Below are 17,230 nucleotides of genomic sequence, written 5' to 3'. Positions count from 1 at the left end.
ACAGGGTGGCATTATCCCCATTTCATAGAGCCAGAGCTGAGACACAATTGAGATTAGGTTTATATGGTCCATTTAATCTGGCTGCCCATTTTATAATGCCTTTGGCTCAGTTACAAAGCTTAGCCAAATCTATATAGAACATGTTGTGTATGGCCTCACTGGCTACAAATACAGCCCTTAGTTCTGCTGCATATTGCAGCAAAAATGCCTGTGTTGGCATCCAAATAGCAAGAGAAATGTTCTCTGTGTTCATCTTTGCAAAGTTTGTCTTTAGTTGTTTCTTTAATATGCATGGGAGCTTGAGGTAAATATAAAGTTAGAATTCAGTTGTGCACGTGCACAGGGCTGCTTTTTTTATCACCTGCAGTCTTTTCTCATTCACTGGACATGTGAATGCTATTTGCAACAAATTACAGAGCTTTCTTCATTACCCAGCCTTGATTCATCTCTGGAGTTGCTCTGTCACATGCATTAGATGAGTTTGGTCTTTTAAGAAATTGTATCGTTAACTGAAGATTATATATGTAAAAGAGAATTAGTTAAGGCTGCATATGTGGTATTTTTATTTTAGTGCTGTCCAGTTCTTAGAGACAGCAAAGCTATAGGAGTAAGGATGAAGTACTTTCCTAAGGCCTCTAAGAAGAGTTGGTGTGTAAGCCATCTTCAAAAACCCAGCTTCACATTTCTTGATTTTTCATGTTTCCTTTATAGGATCTTTCATTCTCTGAATCTGCTTTTTCTTAGCTTTCCTGAAGTCATGCCCTTGCTGCCTTTACTCCAGTTGTCAGCTGTGGGTGTTCTCTTCCTGTACCTGCCCAAGCGTAAGGAAGTTCCCAGTGACTTCCAGATCTTGAATGAGAGGAAAGTGACTTGATCACTGCTTTCAGTTCATCATATCTCGCTTTGCAGTTCTATGCAGTCAGGTGAACTACAGACATATGCAGAGCAGGCAATGAGGAAGGATATGGATTAACATGGGAGTTTACTTGTGCTGGGGGGGTAGACAGATGGGAACAGTTCAGTCTGCATTCACTGTGCTGTGCAAGGCATGACACAACTCAGCGAATGGACACTGCAAGGAAAGGTCACAGAGACTGTCTTGACATGGCTTTGCCTTGTACTGGCTTTAAATATGAAAGAATGATTAGCAACACAGACAACTGCATGTTTAGCAAAAGCTAGTGAATATATTAACCTGTATCTTCTGACAAAGTTTAAGTCAATAATACCAACCCGGAGCCTGCCCTTTTCTATGGGGCAGATGCATGTCACAAACTGTGAACATATATCATTGTCCTTCCTTATCAGAAGATGCAGAATATGTGCAAGGGCCTAAGCAAATCCCAGGTGAGCAGACATGGCACAGTCTTAGTTGTAACAGACTGGTGGCATTAAGCATGATTCTGGTCCAGTATATTGGGTGAACAAGCTAAGTGTTCCAAAACATTTTCTGAAAACATGATGGGTGTTGCAAATAAAAGAAACAATCATGGGGTTTAAACACTAACGAATATAACTAAGCAGGTTGATTAAATGGTACAAAGACCAGGTAAAAGGTTATGTGGGTAAGAAATAAGTAGTGACTAGGAAGAGACATATTTAAAGATTAATTCATTTGTGCACATGACATATTAAGGTCACATTATATTTTCGTCTTTACCTTCCATTCATATCTGCATCCATTTATGCCTTTAAAGCAATTGTGCCTTTTCTTACTCTTTTATCTGTCAGACATTTGCACCTCGAATCTGAATGCCTGGTTTGGGCAGTTACAGAGTAGCTACTGCAAGTTTTTTCAGAGCTCTTTTATGCTTCATTTTTTTTTACTTCACATTTTCTGTCCAGGCAGCTGTTGACAGCTCTCTCTCCTAGGAATTTCCATCATTTTTCAGAAGGGGAAAAGATGGTATCTCTTGTTCTTAATGTGTAAAATGGGCTAATTTATAAACCTTATGATAAATCATACTTAAAGTAACAAGATCATGTGTTTTGAGCTTTGAGTTTGGTCTTGGCAGGTTTGCAATATGCTGAGATACTCCTTTAGTGGTCAGGAAGTCACTCTTCTACACCAGGCTTTTAATGGAAAATTATTCAGCAAGCCAAATAGAAATTTCGTACCATATCTCACCACTTTTAATCATTAAGATATTTGGCAGAAAACAGTCACTAGTGGGCCATAGACAGAACTAATAAGACCTTAGAGATGAGTGGTACATAAGAACCTTGCTGCATAATGGCCAAATTTGCTCCATTATCTATCTATCTATCTATCTATCTATCTATCTATCTATCTATCTATCTATCTATCTATCTATCTATCATCTATCTATCTATCCCTCTGTCTCATCTATCCCAGAATCACACAGTCAAAAAATGGGCTGGAAGGGGGCACTGGACATCCTCTAGGCCAACCTCAATTTGAAGTTAGTTATATCTGTGTTTTTCATTGGTGTGATAAATACATTAGTATTTATTAGTATAAGTCACCTTATATTTAGAAATCAAAAAGGCCATGTAGAAAAACACTACAGCAAAATTTTGTCACACCTTCAGATTTTTATTATAAATTGCACTAGTATTTTGTAGTTAAATTATATGAACTTAATAACGTTTCTCAAGCACATCTTCTACATTTTAGCTCTGTAATTAGTGGTTTAGATAATAAATCATTTTTCTATCAGTCTGTTTTGTTTGTTATTGCTAATGAAAATATTGTAACATATATATTGTATGGCTTGGCAAGCATAGGAACTCTGTTACTTTACCTTGTGATTTAAAAGCTGTTCTCTATTTGTGTTGTGTACTAGATGTCACACTAATTATTATCTGCAGACAGGAATGCCAACTCTGTTCTAAATGTAAAGCTTTTATAAAAGCACTGTTCATTAAGTGGTGCAAACTACTGTTATGCTTCAATACGTTGAAGTGTCCTCTTGTTGTCTTGGGGACTCCTTGTAACTATGATTGGAAAACTGAAAATGGAAATTTTCAGAATTAATCAGATCTGGAGGTCACATGAGCCCAGCTCACTGAAATTGGTTTTTATTATGGAGGTGCAGCTTTTTCATGTTCATTTGCTCTCTGACATACCTGTATACCAATAAAAAATTTAAAAAAAATCTTCCAAATTTTCAAACATAGAGATGATTGGTTGGTTTTTTTTCTGAAAATAAGCAAAATTTGACCCACACTCTTCAGTTCAAATAGGAATACCTTCAGCATATGGAGTTTTATATGTGTATTTTCATCCCTTTAAAAAAAAAAAACAAAAGTTTTCAAGCTCTCAGCCTCAGCACTTGTAACTGATCTTTTCAATCAGTAAGAGACTTGAGGCTCTTCTCACTTCAGTTGAGGAAAAGCAAGAAGAATGAGCCATGGGCAGTTTTGTGGACTATGACCGTTATTTCAAAGCTCATCTCTTCAGTTCTGCTGGTAATGTTGGGTCTTTTACTGCAGGTAGACTTTGGATGAAAGGCACAATGAGAGGAAGTAGGCTCTCTGGCATGTTCTGGGGAATACCTTCTGAACCGTATTAATAAGAAGAGTTTCCATAGAACCTGGGATGGTAAAATACAGTGATTTGGCTTTAGTGACCTAATGCTAACCATTTTCCCCTTTTCAGTTTCTTCTAAATCAATACAGAGCAATTAAAGCAATAAATTACAGTGCTTTGAAGAGCAGTACATGTCAGTGCCATGATTCTGCATATCCAAGGCACATATACTTAGAGACAAAAGCCAAAACTGCTAACTTTTGTAAAGGAGCCTTTAATCTTATTTAATTGAAGCAAAATTTGTATTTCACTCGCTCAGAGAAGACTTCAGGAGCAAGACGGTGTGGTAGGTCATTCCTGCGTAGGTGTTTTTATGAAACCAGAGTAAGAGACTTCGCTATTAGCATAGCTAATTAACTAGGAATGAAATGGAAGTAGCAGCCAGTTTGCCCAAGCAATGAGTGTGTGTGGGGTATAGGAAAGACATACCCGCATACATGCTTTCGCAGAGCTCAAAGAAAAAGCTGCAACTCACAGTTTCAGAAGATTCATACCATGCTTTCTTCATTTTGAAACTTAGGTTCCAAGTCAAACTATTACTTAGTCAAAAGGTTTATTATTGTTGGGGTTTTGGTAAGGAAGAACACAAAAATAGCAGCATGCATGGATTATGCGTCTTCAGATGCTTGGTTTTATGTAACTGGGAAAACTGACAGGTTTATGTAGGATATGTTCTAGTAAAAATAATGGTCTTGAAGCTAGGCCATCTATTTTTGATAGAAGTAAGAAACAGGCAAAGTGTTATTCAAACTGAACTCTTGTGAGACCACAGAGATATCTGTGTAACTGAATTAATTTTCACTCTATCCAGACTTGTCTCTTAGGATTTTAGCTGAGATTCACAGCAAAATTAGAAGTTTCTAAATGCTGTAACAATATAATATAGGTAATTTACAGCATTTATAGACTATTAAAAGTAGAGGAACCAGACGACCTGTCTCATGAAACATCCAGTGCAGATGTTTTATTTCAATCTGTTACTAATGGCAGGGCTCACAAGCATTTGTGTCCTTATCCAAACCTGACCAGTAATGATTTGCTGATCACTACAGTAGGGTGATGCCACCAGTCACCCATTCTAGTTACAGTATATTAATACTGTGCAAAAAATATCTGTGAAAAGGGACTACTTTACTATTATACTACCTTTGACTGTAGTTTTTACAGAAAAAAATCAACAAGGCAAAAGCAGTGTATGAATAGCAAAGGGATTACACAATATTTCTGAAGCTGGTCTAGAGCAGTGCTGGCATTACAGGCGTCTAATATGGAACTGCATGTTGCTGGTTAACACTCAAACACTTCCAGCCATCATCAACCCAGACTGCAAGGCAAGAGGGAAAGGCACCAGCTCTACTTATAGCTGGATGTGGGTTTTTTTTCTGGAAGGGCAGTTTTTTTAAGGTGGATATAAAATCACTTCAATTGTCATAACCACAACAAAGCACAGCAAACTGTCCAGTGGAAACTGAAATCAGAGGAATGCTGCGTGCAGATGAGTTAGTTCTAAGAGGTAGTTTAAGATGATCTTGACCCCTTACTCCTCTCTTCCTTTTCTCATTTTTCTCCTAACAGAGAAATGCGTCATTTGTTGTAATTATATTAGACCCTCAGAAATGACTCATCGTATTATGGGCACCAGCAGAATGAACTATCATGAACAGAGGTTATTTTTAAGCCCAAAATATATTGTTATATCTGAGTTATAAACCTTTGAAATGAAACTGTTGTCTTAAAAAGCTTGTAGCACCAGTATTTGCCTCTATAACAAGAACCAGAGCCACAAATAAAATGCTTGTTATTCTAAGTAATGTCAAACTTCTGTAATATCAATTTGAAAAGCAAGCAAGACATTATTAGACATTGTCTTAAAGTTTGTCAATTGAAAAACTGAAACACCATGAATGCAAAGGTTTCTGATTTGGAATAAAATAAGTGTGTAAAATTAAAACCAAATTTATCATGTACAGCGACAGTATCTGAAAGAGTCTGAATGCCTCTGTGTGTACATGTGTACTTGTATAAGCATGTATTTTCTTTACATAGATACTCACACATACAGAAGATACTGTAGTACTTCAAATGTCCTTCCTTTTTCATCTATAAAACTAATTGTAAATTATTTCTTTTTGTTCTTCTCGCAGCTGAATTTTTATTCCTCTTGTGGGGTGTTTATCTCTGCTATGCAGTGCGGACAGTCCCATCAGCATTTCATGAGCCACGTTATATGGCTGTTGCAGTTCACAATGAGCTCATTATCTCTGCTATATTCCATACAATTAGGCAAGTGATCTGTAGATCTAGTAATTAACTATTTATCTTTCAGGTTTCATATGGTGCAACTTAAAATGGGTGAATGGGTTAGGTTGCATAACGGAAGGTGTTATAAATATTTAATTCTGCAGATTAAGTGATGACTAAACTTAAAAGTGATCCCATACGATTCAAGAATATGTGCAATCAACCTGTTAATTGTATAATTAGGTTTTTTTTCAGTATAACTAGCTGTTATGATCTTGTCTCAAAGTTCAGCATATATGGTAAATTAGATAAAGCAAAACTGCTGTCTGTCTTCAGTCACCTACATACTGCTCACTGGTTTGTATCCCTAGAACAGCAGGTAAGAATGTTGGTTTATGTGAACTTTTCCTGGTGTGTAAAATTGGTAAGGTGCAGATGTATTTTAATTGTATTGGTTTGTGCATGAAGCATAGTGCTTTATATGCCGATATAAAAAATAGGTATGCATACAATTCTATAACAAATATAAAGCATGCGTGTCTTGTAAAGATTATAATGAGCTCTATATTTCACACTTGTAAATTATTACAGTAGCAACAAACAAATAAGGGTCTTTGCCGGAGCTACATGAAAATTACTATATATGCCTTTCCTACAGAGCACCCTGCAAAAAAGAATTCATCCTAGAATGCTCAAAATAGTAAGATAACATGAATTTCATCTCATCCTGTAAGAGATCCTACTGAATTTCTGTGACATTCTCACACTTTCCTTTGCCTCCTGACAGACCTTATCTACTAAGATCTTCTGGGTTTTTTTTTATTAATTGCTCCGCTGACAGTCTTCAAACACTTCTCTGTTCCTTGGTCTGTCTTGGAACTCACATTTTTCTCTGCCTTCTTGATATTTGCTTCCATGAGGCATATTTTTTTTCTGAGTAAACAGCAGCAAAGCAAATTTTTCATCTCTATTCCTTCCAGGTGCTCTTTTCCCTTATCATTGTTACGAAGTTCACTGCACCTTTCAGGCTTGCAACTTTTTGTTTCCTTCAGCTTCTCTTCACCCCACATCTCAACATCCACACACTCTCAAAATCTTCTTCACTCCACAACTAACACAAACATCTTCAAAAATAGTGTTTAAAATCTGTATTCAGTAGAAGCATTTTCCTTTTCATTCCTGGTAGATAGGTAGGAAATTCAGTTACAACACTTTTGTATTGATGATAGCCGATATGAAAGTTTCTCAGTCAAAATTTTCACCCATTAATTAATGTTCCTAAACCTTATTTTGGGACATGTTAGAAGATACAGTTCAGTGCATTCAAAGGGCTATTATGTGGGTTGAAAGTTTCTTTTAACAGTAGGACCAGATGAAAGTAATTGTGGATTAAAGAGAGGGGAAAAGGGGAAAATGTGGCATTTTAATACATGCCTTATGAAGGAGACACAAAAGGATTAGGTCTCTCAGTTTGTCCTCTCAAGAATGCTTCAGCCAAAGGTCTGCTGATCTTGTTCTTTAAAAAAATAAAAAAGTACATTTTGTATTGATTCTTTGCCCTCTGTCTGATACATGGCAGTTTGTTGAAGAAATATCATATACTGTTTATGGATAGGAATGAATAAAATGCATGGGAAGTACATGATTCCTCCTAAAATTGTGTCCATTTCTGTATACGCCAGTCTTAATCCAGTCTCTTTGAAGTTCACTTTTTATTTTTGTTTGCTTTTTTGCCTTTGTCTTCCCCCACCAAGTTTTGGATGTAAACTGAAAGGGCGGAAACGTAAGACTCAGATTTATGTGACATATCTGAGTTGTTGTGAAGTTGAAAGCAGTGGAGCCCTGAAGGACACCTACTATATTACAAGGCAGCCATCCAGTCTGAAAACTCACAAAGCTCATATAAGATTCATGTAAGCGCTAAATAAAACCTTGAACTGTTTGCATTTTGTTTTCCTTTAAAAGTATTATTCCAATTTCAGAAACAGAGGATTCTTGATTATCTTCAGATCAGCATAGCAGTAAATTCCTGCATTACTCTTTCTCTTGTATTACTGAGGACAGCAAAATTTGTATGGAAAACATCTCATTTAAATAGAAATCCCATCTCTGCTAGGTCTGAAGGGCTACTACAAATGCTGGGTGTTTTTTAGGGGTATGGCATGGATGCCTTAGTCAAGGTTTCACACATAGAACAAGCGAAAAGCCTTCACAGTATTTGAGGATTGGAGATGTTAAGGGTTAACCAAATCTGGTGGCCATCAGGACCTGGGAGCTTGCTCCCCTCTGTCTCGCTGCCTGATGGACTTGGCTGCTGTTGTTTCCTAGCTAGACGGAGAACATCCACTGGTGCAGTCATGCGCAATGCATGGCTGGCCACATGGACCACGTACATCCTGCTTCTGTTCCTCCTCTGCAGCTGATCACGTTCCCTGATGAACCACGCACCTGTGTAGGTTCACAGTCACACTACGTTCACAGTTCCTTCAAATATGAGCACAGTTCTTAAGCCAATCTGATATCCATCTTCAGGTCTGGGGCCCTGTAGCCTGTCATGGGCTGAGACCTTGGATCTACCCGATGTGGGTCTCCTGTGTGTTGTCTAGTCCAGCCTGAAGTTTGGTCATGAGTTGAACGTACACACATGCACAGCATAGCAAGTGAGATCACACAGACATTAGGAGAAGGATTTAATGAGAAGATAGGAGATAGTGCAGTGATCTGGTGCAGGGCTCAGTCAGTGACAACTTGCTTTCATGTCACTAGCCCTTTTTATCCCCACTTCTTTCCATGCTTGTACTTCCCCCACCTACCTTAGACTCTCTCTGTCTCTGTCCTTGAATTCTCCCAAATAAACAACTTTTACTATTTGTCCCAGTTTTGCTACATCTGTACTCAAATTTGGTATTTATGATATCTTTACCTAGGTGATCACAGCCTTACATGCTGTTACTGATATGGTTCCATCGGTATCACTGACCTTGCAAGTTCTCCTCCCCCAAGAGTCCCCCGTGCTCCCTTCAGTTACCTGTAAAGTTTGCTTCAAATGGCTCCTCATTAACCACCTATGAAATTTTGGCATCCACCATCAGGACTGTCTGCAAGTTTTGTTCACTTTTCGCTCTGTTGTTTGCTGCATCCAGCAGTTTCTCATGTCATCTTCAATAGTTCCCATGTTGTGTTCAGTTAGCTAAACCTCAGGTCTGAGCATCTTCATATCCCTGCACCCCTCAATAGCAACATCTCTGCAAGAAATAATTGCAATATTTTATTCTGTTCATGAAGCATTTCATTTACAAAGTATTAAACAAGAAATGATGACTGTATTATTATGGCATATAAACAAGTGTTTCATGCCAGACTATTTCTGTTAACAAAAGCTTCTGCAAAATACGCATCTGTGGACTTGGATAAGTTGCAAATGTCATTTCTGTCTGAATGATTTTTGTAAACTTGCAAATTACAAGCCAGTGGTACATCCACTCATCCATTGCATTGCTTACCATTTCTATCTTTGGGAACTCAGTAAGGCAGATAAGCCAAGCATGTTCCAGCTAGCTTTAACTGCACTGCTTGTTCTACTGCTCTTTGAGAAAGCTCAGCAAGGAATTGCTTAGTTTGGGAGGTTCAGCCACTCATTTCCTAGCATTTGCAAGGCTCTTGGCCCTGCAGCATTGGGCTGGGTGATCCTGCGATCGAGACCATTTCTTTGCTCCCTGCTAAAAAGCATTTCAGTTTGCTTCTCTCTTTGATGGCTTATCAGCCGCACTCTGTAGCTGCAATCTGTGAGCATCCTGTATTTATGAAGTACACTGTAATTTATCATAGTACATGTGCTTACTTAACCTAAAATCACCTGTTGAGAACCTTAACGTATATAAGCTGCCATAACTCAGTTCAGGCCAAAGAAGCTGTGACAGTATAGACCATCGAAAAAGTCAGCTAAGTAGGGTGAAGAAGGTGAAATAAACAATATAATTTAAGGTCTGTTGTTTCTTTTGTACTCTATTTGGGCTTGTTTTGTTGATTGGAGGTTTTTTTTCCTGAGTTGTTTTCAGATTGTGGTATATAGGTAAAGCATAAGGATGTCATTTTTAGTCTGTATGAAAGCAGAATAAAACCAGTTGTGTCTGGCCTTTCAATTAAAAGAAACCTAAGGAACATTAAAAATTTTAAATCTAATGCACTGGAGAAAAGGCAGTGAATTGCAGCCTTGAATTCTATTTTCAGATTCATTCTTGCTTCGAGACTTCAGTCTGACTGGATGCTGATGCTGTTCTTTGCACACACGCACTTGACTGTGACAGTCACTGTTGGGCTACTTCTGATCCCTAAGGTATTTGAGTCTCCTGTTTTTTTTCTTTTCCCAAGACTGAGGCAGATAGATGTTCTTCAGAAGCAATTCTGTATAAAATAGCAACTGATAGAATAGGAAGATAAAAGATTTGTCTGTATTGCCTAAAACGCTATTTTTTTTTTATTTTATTTTAAAAAACTCTTACACGTTTTCAAAGATTATTACTTTCAGCTTTCAAAATTCCAGGAGTTTAAAGTACTTAAAATTTTGATGTGATTAATACAAGGAGGAAAGAATCCCGCCTTGCCTAATGATGGTTATTTTCAGGTATTTGGTTCAACTTGTACAATTTTCAGATTAATGAAGCCACTGTTCCCATCTTTTGCCTATGTGTCAGAATAGGGTATGCTGACAACTGTCAAATGTACATCCAGTAAACAGTCATAGTAAGAGGACACATCGATTGAGCCTTGATACTGAATAACCTTATTTTAAATTATTTGTCTGGTCTTTAGAATGTTCTTATTATTTTCTATTTTACATCCATGTACTTTATTTCATACACTAACCTAAAAAATGTGTTGACCTTTCTGAAGTTGACTCATAACTAAGGATCCAGCATTTCCATTTTTAGTTTATTATCTGTGTAACACTGCACAAACTTTTTTTCCAGCACACCAATTAATGCAGGGAATTAAGAGAAGATTCACAAGGTTTAGTTCCATTCATAAAGTCCTGAAGTCAGATGACTGTGTGGACAATAGTAACTACAGATGAGTGAATCACTATGAATAAAAAAAAATAGCTGACTGTCTCTCTCCACTCTTGATCCACACATTTGCTAAAACTTAGAAGAGAGAAATTACCTTGTCTGCTTTTTTTATTTGTTTCCTGCTGCTTTTATTTTTTTTTCCTTTCTCTTTTTATTTTTTCCTTTCCATTTTTGCCACCTCATATCTTCCTTCTCAAGGTCAGGATCTAAAATGGGAGAATTGCTTTCTGCAGGATTATAAAACTGTATGGATTATAAAATCTAGTCTTAATGGCTTTAGTAGCCTAATTGGAAATACTGGCTGAAAGTCTATTTCCATACCAGCTTGATTTAAATGCAGTTTTAAAGAGGTTCAAATAAGCACCAAATTAACTGCTCAGGGAGAGGGTTTTCTTGTTAAAATCTCTAAGATTTATCAAGTTAAGCAATTATTAATAAGAGTTTATTCCATACAATACTGATATTCTATACTACATATGCCAATGATGTCTATAGCTAGTGATTTGAGTTCAGAACTTCTTATGAATTCCATAGAAGGATCATTGTGCAATAAAAACTGTTGATGTGAACTCCTACAGTAATGCTGAAGTAAACTTTTGAACTGATGGCAGTGTCTTTTTTATGCAGTTTTCACATTCAAGCAATAACCCAAGAGATGATATAGCTACAGAAGCTTATGAAGATGAGCTTGACATGGGTCGATCTGGATCCTATCTGAACAGCAGTATCAATTCAGCATGGAGTGAACATAGTTTGGATCCTGAAGATATTCGGGTAGATACAATTAATTTAAATAGAATTTATTTTCAAGAACAACGCTTTTTCCTATGAGTAAATTCTGAATTGCATCAATTTGAATTTTTGTGCAGGTATCAGCTGAAATAGGCCAGCTTAGGTCTCTCAGTGACTGTGGTATCAGGTCATGTAAAATCTCATGGAAAATATTCACTAGTGTGAAGAGACACTGCGTCACTAGTTGTAGTAAAAGTCATACTGGAGGCTAAAGAGGAGGAATCGTCCGCAGCAAGAGCTGTTTATCAGTTTACATAGCCTCTTTGAATTGTCTTGAAGTACAAGCAATATGTGGTGTCAGTGTGACCAGTCATTTGTATATAACATATCTGTAACTATACATAACTATATAGATAAAATTTAAAAAAAACACATGATTAACAGAAAAAAAAAAAAACACTTTATTCCTACATTACATGATAAAAGGGCTGATGTTCCCAGAATAAAGAACAGCTGTGAGTTCAGCAGGAAAGCATACACACAGCCCTGTGAAATCTGAAACATACAGCATAAATGTATATGAATTGCGCATGCTTTATGATGCACAGCTGTGGAAGGTTACACATTTGTGTGTAAGGGTTGAACTTAAAATTGGGATTCAAGTTGATGGAGAAATGGCGTATTCAAGAATTAGACAAGTCAGGAATAAGTTCAATGCCATTTTTAGAGCAGTAGGCGATGCATTCATCAGGCTGCTTGTTTGACTGTACTTGCTCTGTTCTTGCTAGTTTTTCCATTCACTTTGCTTTGCAGGATGAATTGAAGAAACTATATGCCCAGCTTGAAATCTATAAAAGGAAAAAGATGATTGCTAATAACCCACATCTCCAGAAGAAAAGGTGCTCTAAAAAGGGGTTGGGGCGCTCAATAATGCGACGTATTACAGAAATCCCTGAGACGGTCACCAGGCAGTGCTCCAGGGATGAGAAGGACCTGATGGAGCATAGTGTTGTGAAGAACGTGGCTACGCTGAAGAAAAACCCACCAGACTCCACAAGTTCTGCAAAGCCAAAAGAGGAGACTTTGAAAAATAGGGTCTTTTCCTTAAAAAAGTCCCACAGCACTTACGATCATGTTAGGGATCAAACAGAAGAACCAAATAGCTTAACTACAGAAAGCACTGAAGTTATAGCTGCTGAGAATTCACTACTGGACTCACTGAATGATAACAAGTTAACCAAAAATGCTCCTGAAAAGGTTGAAGCTGTCTCCACTGAATCGGTCCCTTTGGTGTGCAAATCAGTAAGTGCACATAATTTAAGTGCCGATAAGAAGCCTCTGCATCCAAGAACATCTGTGTTACAAAAATCCCTCAGTGTTATTGCTAGTGCCAAGGAAAAGACTCTGGGACTAACAGGTAAAACACAAAGTCTGGAAGAAAGCACTAAGTCTCATAAACCTCAGCCAAAGGGTAAGGAGGCTGGCAAAAAGCACTCGGTCTCCGATAAAGGTGAGCATAAGGATTCCCACCAGAAGAACTCTACCCACTCTGAGGAAGCAAAGAAAGCCCATAAATCTTCAATTATGAAGCAGCAAAGGGTTAGTCAGACGCCTGCAAATCCAGACACAGGCCCAGGTAAGTCTCTACACAAGGACAATTTCGACATAGGAGAAGTCTGTCCTTGGGAGATATATGACCAAACTCCTGGTCCTGTGCCTTCTGACTCTAAAGTTCAAAAACACGTGTCTATTGCTTCCTCAGAGCCAGAGAAAAACCACCCTTCTCAGCCAAAGGGGAAGACTCATCGTAAGCTGAAGACACCTGAGGGGTATCAGCAGTCAAATCAAATATGTTCAGAGAAGGTGGAGGAAGCCGCTCAGGAGACACAAGAGCAAAATGACAAAACCCAGTCAAATTCCAAGTCTCCAGTTTCCCCTGGGCTGAAGCATGAGAATGTTAATAGATATACACCTAATACCTGTGCTGGGGAGCTGGAAGAGCTACCCCAGAGAGCAGCAGAAAAAGAAAACCTCAATAAATTGGCAGAACAGAAAAAAAATGCCTCTTCCGAGGGAAATGTGCTTTCGTCTGACTCCCTTAAGCCAAGTAGTTACTTCCAGCAACCTTTAGCATCTCGAGCTGAAGTCTGCCCTTGGGAGTATGATACACAAGATTTACCAAATGCAGGAAGAAGTGTAGCTTTATCGAACACCTCTGCTATAAGTGCAAATAAAACAGCAACACCTCGAAAATAAGAGGCTTTTGGACTGAGGAGAGTAGCAACATTAAGAAGAAAACAGGAAAGACAGAGGGGACTTAGGCCAAAAGGATCTGAAAATTCCTAAGGAGCATCACTTAAATCAAGGGAATCAGCACTACAAAGGAGTTAAGCAAAGTAAATTATCATTAATGTTGTTATTGTTTAGTTCTTGAGTGCCAACAATGTGACTAGCAGTGTCCAGAATATGGTCCCTGCTCCAAGGATTTTACTGTGTCAATGAAAGAAACCTGCCTTTGTGAAATCACTTCTCTTTTAAAAGAAAAACATGCAGTGGTAACAAATGCACAGTACAGATCTCAACTGAATTATTTCTGAATGCCAGAACTGGCTTTAACTTGCCCTTGGGACTTTAAAGATCCAGCAGAAGTAGGGAACACAAAATGTCCTGATGGCAAAAAGGGGTATCAATGAGCAGCTTATTAAAATGGCGAATTTTCACTTTACATATTTAATCTAGATAGCACCGCTAACTCAATGCATCCCCAAACACATTTTATATAATGATTGCTCTCATTTTCTTATTACTGTGTGTTTAAGTACATTGTTGTGTCTCATATTAAAGCATTCCAGATTGTATAATTTTTTGCAAATAACTTTGATATTATGTGACACAACAGCGCATTTATGCAATCTGCAGATACTTTCTTCTAATTGCAAGTTAAAATACCTGCTGTAGACTTTTTGTTTAGATATAGAATTGCAGTAATCTTTCACTGGCTATGGAAGCCATAATTCATATCGGGCTTTGGAGATTATTTTTTTTTCTTTCCTGTGATTTATATAGTGATTTTGTCTTTTTTTGTTTACTCTCTGTTATTTATAGTTTGATACAGTATTATTCAGGGGTTTTATACACAGTAAGTTACTTGTTTATGCATTTCCCTGTTAATGCTCATAGACTTTGTTTATAGTGGAAATTCAGTCGTCTTAGCTGCTTATTCTTAGGACAACTTATCTGTTGTTTGTTACTAATTGGAAGCTATCATCTAACAAACCAGAAATCTTGCTTAAATATCAGTGGTGATACTGAGTATATCCCACTATTAAAATAAGCAAGAATGACAATGAAAATATACCCCAGAAATGATTACCTATTTTACTAAAACCAGATAACCCTGGGAAATATATTAGCTAGTTCATATAAAACAACAGTGTACTGTTTATCTCTGTTGGCAAACCTCAAAGAATTGGCCCATGGAGTGAGGAGAGAAGTCCAAAATATTACTCTTCCCCCATGTATGCAATTGTAAGAGACAGTGGGAAGGGAAATGATGGCATCTCTCTCCCACTCTCCAAAATGCTTTGATTTTATTTATTTATTCACTTATTTGTTTATTTACGCATACTTTTGCAGTAAACCTTAGTGCTTAATACAGTGCTAATTTTCAGTAATAACTACAGTCCTCATTGTGCATATGAGCTTAATTCACAGATGGCCCATTCACAACTTGGTGATGGTACAGCATCAGGGCCTGAGGACGTATTGTAAAGGATCTGAGGAGTATCACTAATACTAAAAAACCCTCAGCTATCTAAATGCAGTGCCAGTAAAGTGCTGTTCACTAGAATTGGCTATCTATACAGTACTCCAAAACAAAGACAGCTCAGTCCTAAAGAACTTGTGCAATTTGAGAGAAGTGATGGGGTTCATTGGAAGAACATGAAATGAGGATGATTGAATAGAATGTGTTGTTTAATATATATAATATATATATAAAATAGATATTTATATATGTTTAATATATATAAAATGTCTTATCTAATACACTCATGCACCTACATGTATGTAGTATAAACTGATTTTTGTGGCATCATAGAAAAAGTGGCTTAAGATGAAATGAAATGAGCACAGGGACTTAAGCTGGGCATGAGTAGGACTTTCTTTGTCCTTACCAGTAGTCTATGGGTATGTCTACACTGATAGATCAAGATGGATCTTCCTACTGCCTCTGCTAAGCTGAAACTGAGAACATGCCAACACCTGAGCCAGCTGTGGTCAAGCTGGCTCAGGTCATTGGCTCAGGTCTCAGTGCTGTCTACATACATTGGCCTCAATCGTAAATTCTGCTCATTAGCTTCAGATTAAAGTGGCCAAACTGCCCAACTAACCTAGTTAGCCTGAATGGTGCTCAGTTCCACCATGGGGACACGCTAACTTAGATCTTTGCTACCCTGGGCCTGTCTGACTCTCCCACCCCTCTTTTGTAGGGTGTAGTTATGGCCTAGAATATCTGGTCTTTGCCTTTAATACACATCTTCCAACTGGGACCCCTTCAACCCCTCTTCACCTGTAAAAGAGTGTCAGGCATACGAGTCTGCTTTGGACGTTTGTGCACCCACTTTCCATACACAGTGCCAGTGGCATCCTACATGCAGACCAAATCTAGCTTTCTGCTTAGTGTGGAAAATAGCTGAGGTTAGACTTGGTGTGCCCAGATTCTCCCATCCCACTCCCAGAAACTCATGGGATTTGTTGGTAACCTTTTCATCAACTTCAGTGGGATTTGATCAGTGCTTCAGAGAGAAAGTAACCCTAAGTTTTGCTGCAAGGGAAAAGTTCCAGCCTGGGAATGCAGCTTTCTGTGAGTCCTCCAGGAGAGCACACTGACCCTGTGTGCAGAGAGAGGCACAACTTTCAACCTGCTGAGTATGGTGACCACCTTGCACCTCTGCTACCCCTCAAGGAAGGTTCTGCAGCCTATCTCAGCAGTGGTTTGTGTAAACAGGGAGCGGGGGGCCACTTATAGCAGGTTGCCCTGACTCACTAACTGAGTCAGCACTTTGTCACAGCCAGGTGCTGAGGTTAAAAGTGGGAGTCCGTAGGAGAGTCAGGAAAGGAGATGTTTGTACGTACTCACAAGAGCAGTTGCCAGCCCTGGCACCCGCACTCATCTTGCCCTCCATCCTTTACCTTGGTGCTGAGTGAGGACACACTGCCTCTGCTTTGCTCAGCAGCAGCTGTGTTGGGGTGCATTGTGCACCAGGGGTGAGGGGAGCCACATCAACAAGGTGTCCACACAGCACCACTGCCCCTGGTATGTGGCATCGCTGGCAGGATCAAGCCCTTCATGCATGACTGCACCTGTGCCACTGCTGTCCATCTACAATCCTTTGGTCGTTTTCTTTTATTTTTTCTTTTTTCTTTTTTTTTTTTTAAGAAAAAAAAAAAGATAACTTCATTAGAAACACAGAAACAAAGTCCATTCCTTGGCTAGTGTAAAACACCCCAGCTGTGTGGCAAGCAAAAGGATGATGGCTGATTTACCAGGGAAGACATTGGCTTGTATATTCTTGTTTAGTTTTCTTTTCCTTCATCCTGACCCTTTCTCTCACTTCTTAAGAAATGTCTGGTA

At 38.4% G+C, this 17,230-nt stretch overlaps 1 protein-coding gene across 2 annotated transcripts in view; it reads left to right on the top strand.

The window, feature by feature from the left end:
• The window catches only part of GPR158 (G protein-coupled receptor 158), a 194,448-nt gene extending 177,443 nt beyond the window's left edge, over window positions 1–17,005 (top strand). Inside the window, exons 8-12 of one of the 2 annotated variants that reach the window (XM_062633560.1) lie at window positions 5,698–5,836; window positions 10,025–10,130; window positions 11,491–11,637; window positions 12,409–13,231; window positions 13,358–17,005. In XM_062633560.1, the coding sequence (XP_062489544.1) occupies window positions 5,698–5,836; window positions 10,025–10,130; window positions 11,491–11,637; window positions 12,409–13,231; window positions 13,358–13,851 (1,709 nt within the window). In that variant the 3' untranslated portion in view covers window positions 13,852–17,005. Of the gene's footprint in view, window positions 1–5,697; window positions 5,837–10,024; window positions 10,131–11,490; window positions 11,638–12,408 lie in introns of both variants that reach the window. The other variant, XM_062633559.1, reaches the window with a different exon arrangement.
• Window positions 17,006–17,230: the final 225 nt, after the last annotated feature.

This window comes from Pezoporus occidentalis, unplaced genomic scaffold (assembly GCF_034315485.1).
Source record: "Pezoporus occidentalis ecotype Australia unplaced genomic scaffold, CSIRO_AGI_Poc_V1 ctg40, whole genome shotgun sequence".
Lineage (NCBI taxonomy): Eukaryota > Metazoa > Chordata > Aves > Psittaciformes > Psittacidae > Pezoporus > Pezoporus occidentalis.
The sequence above is the reverse complement of the archived record's forward strand: the minus strand, read 5'-3'. Positions and strand labels throughout refer to the sequence as shown.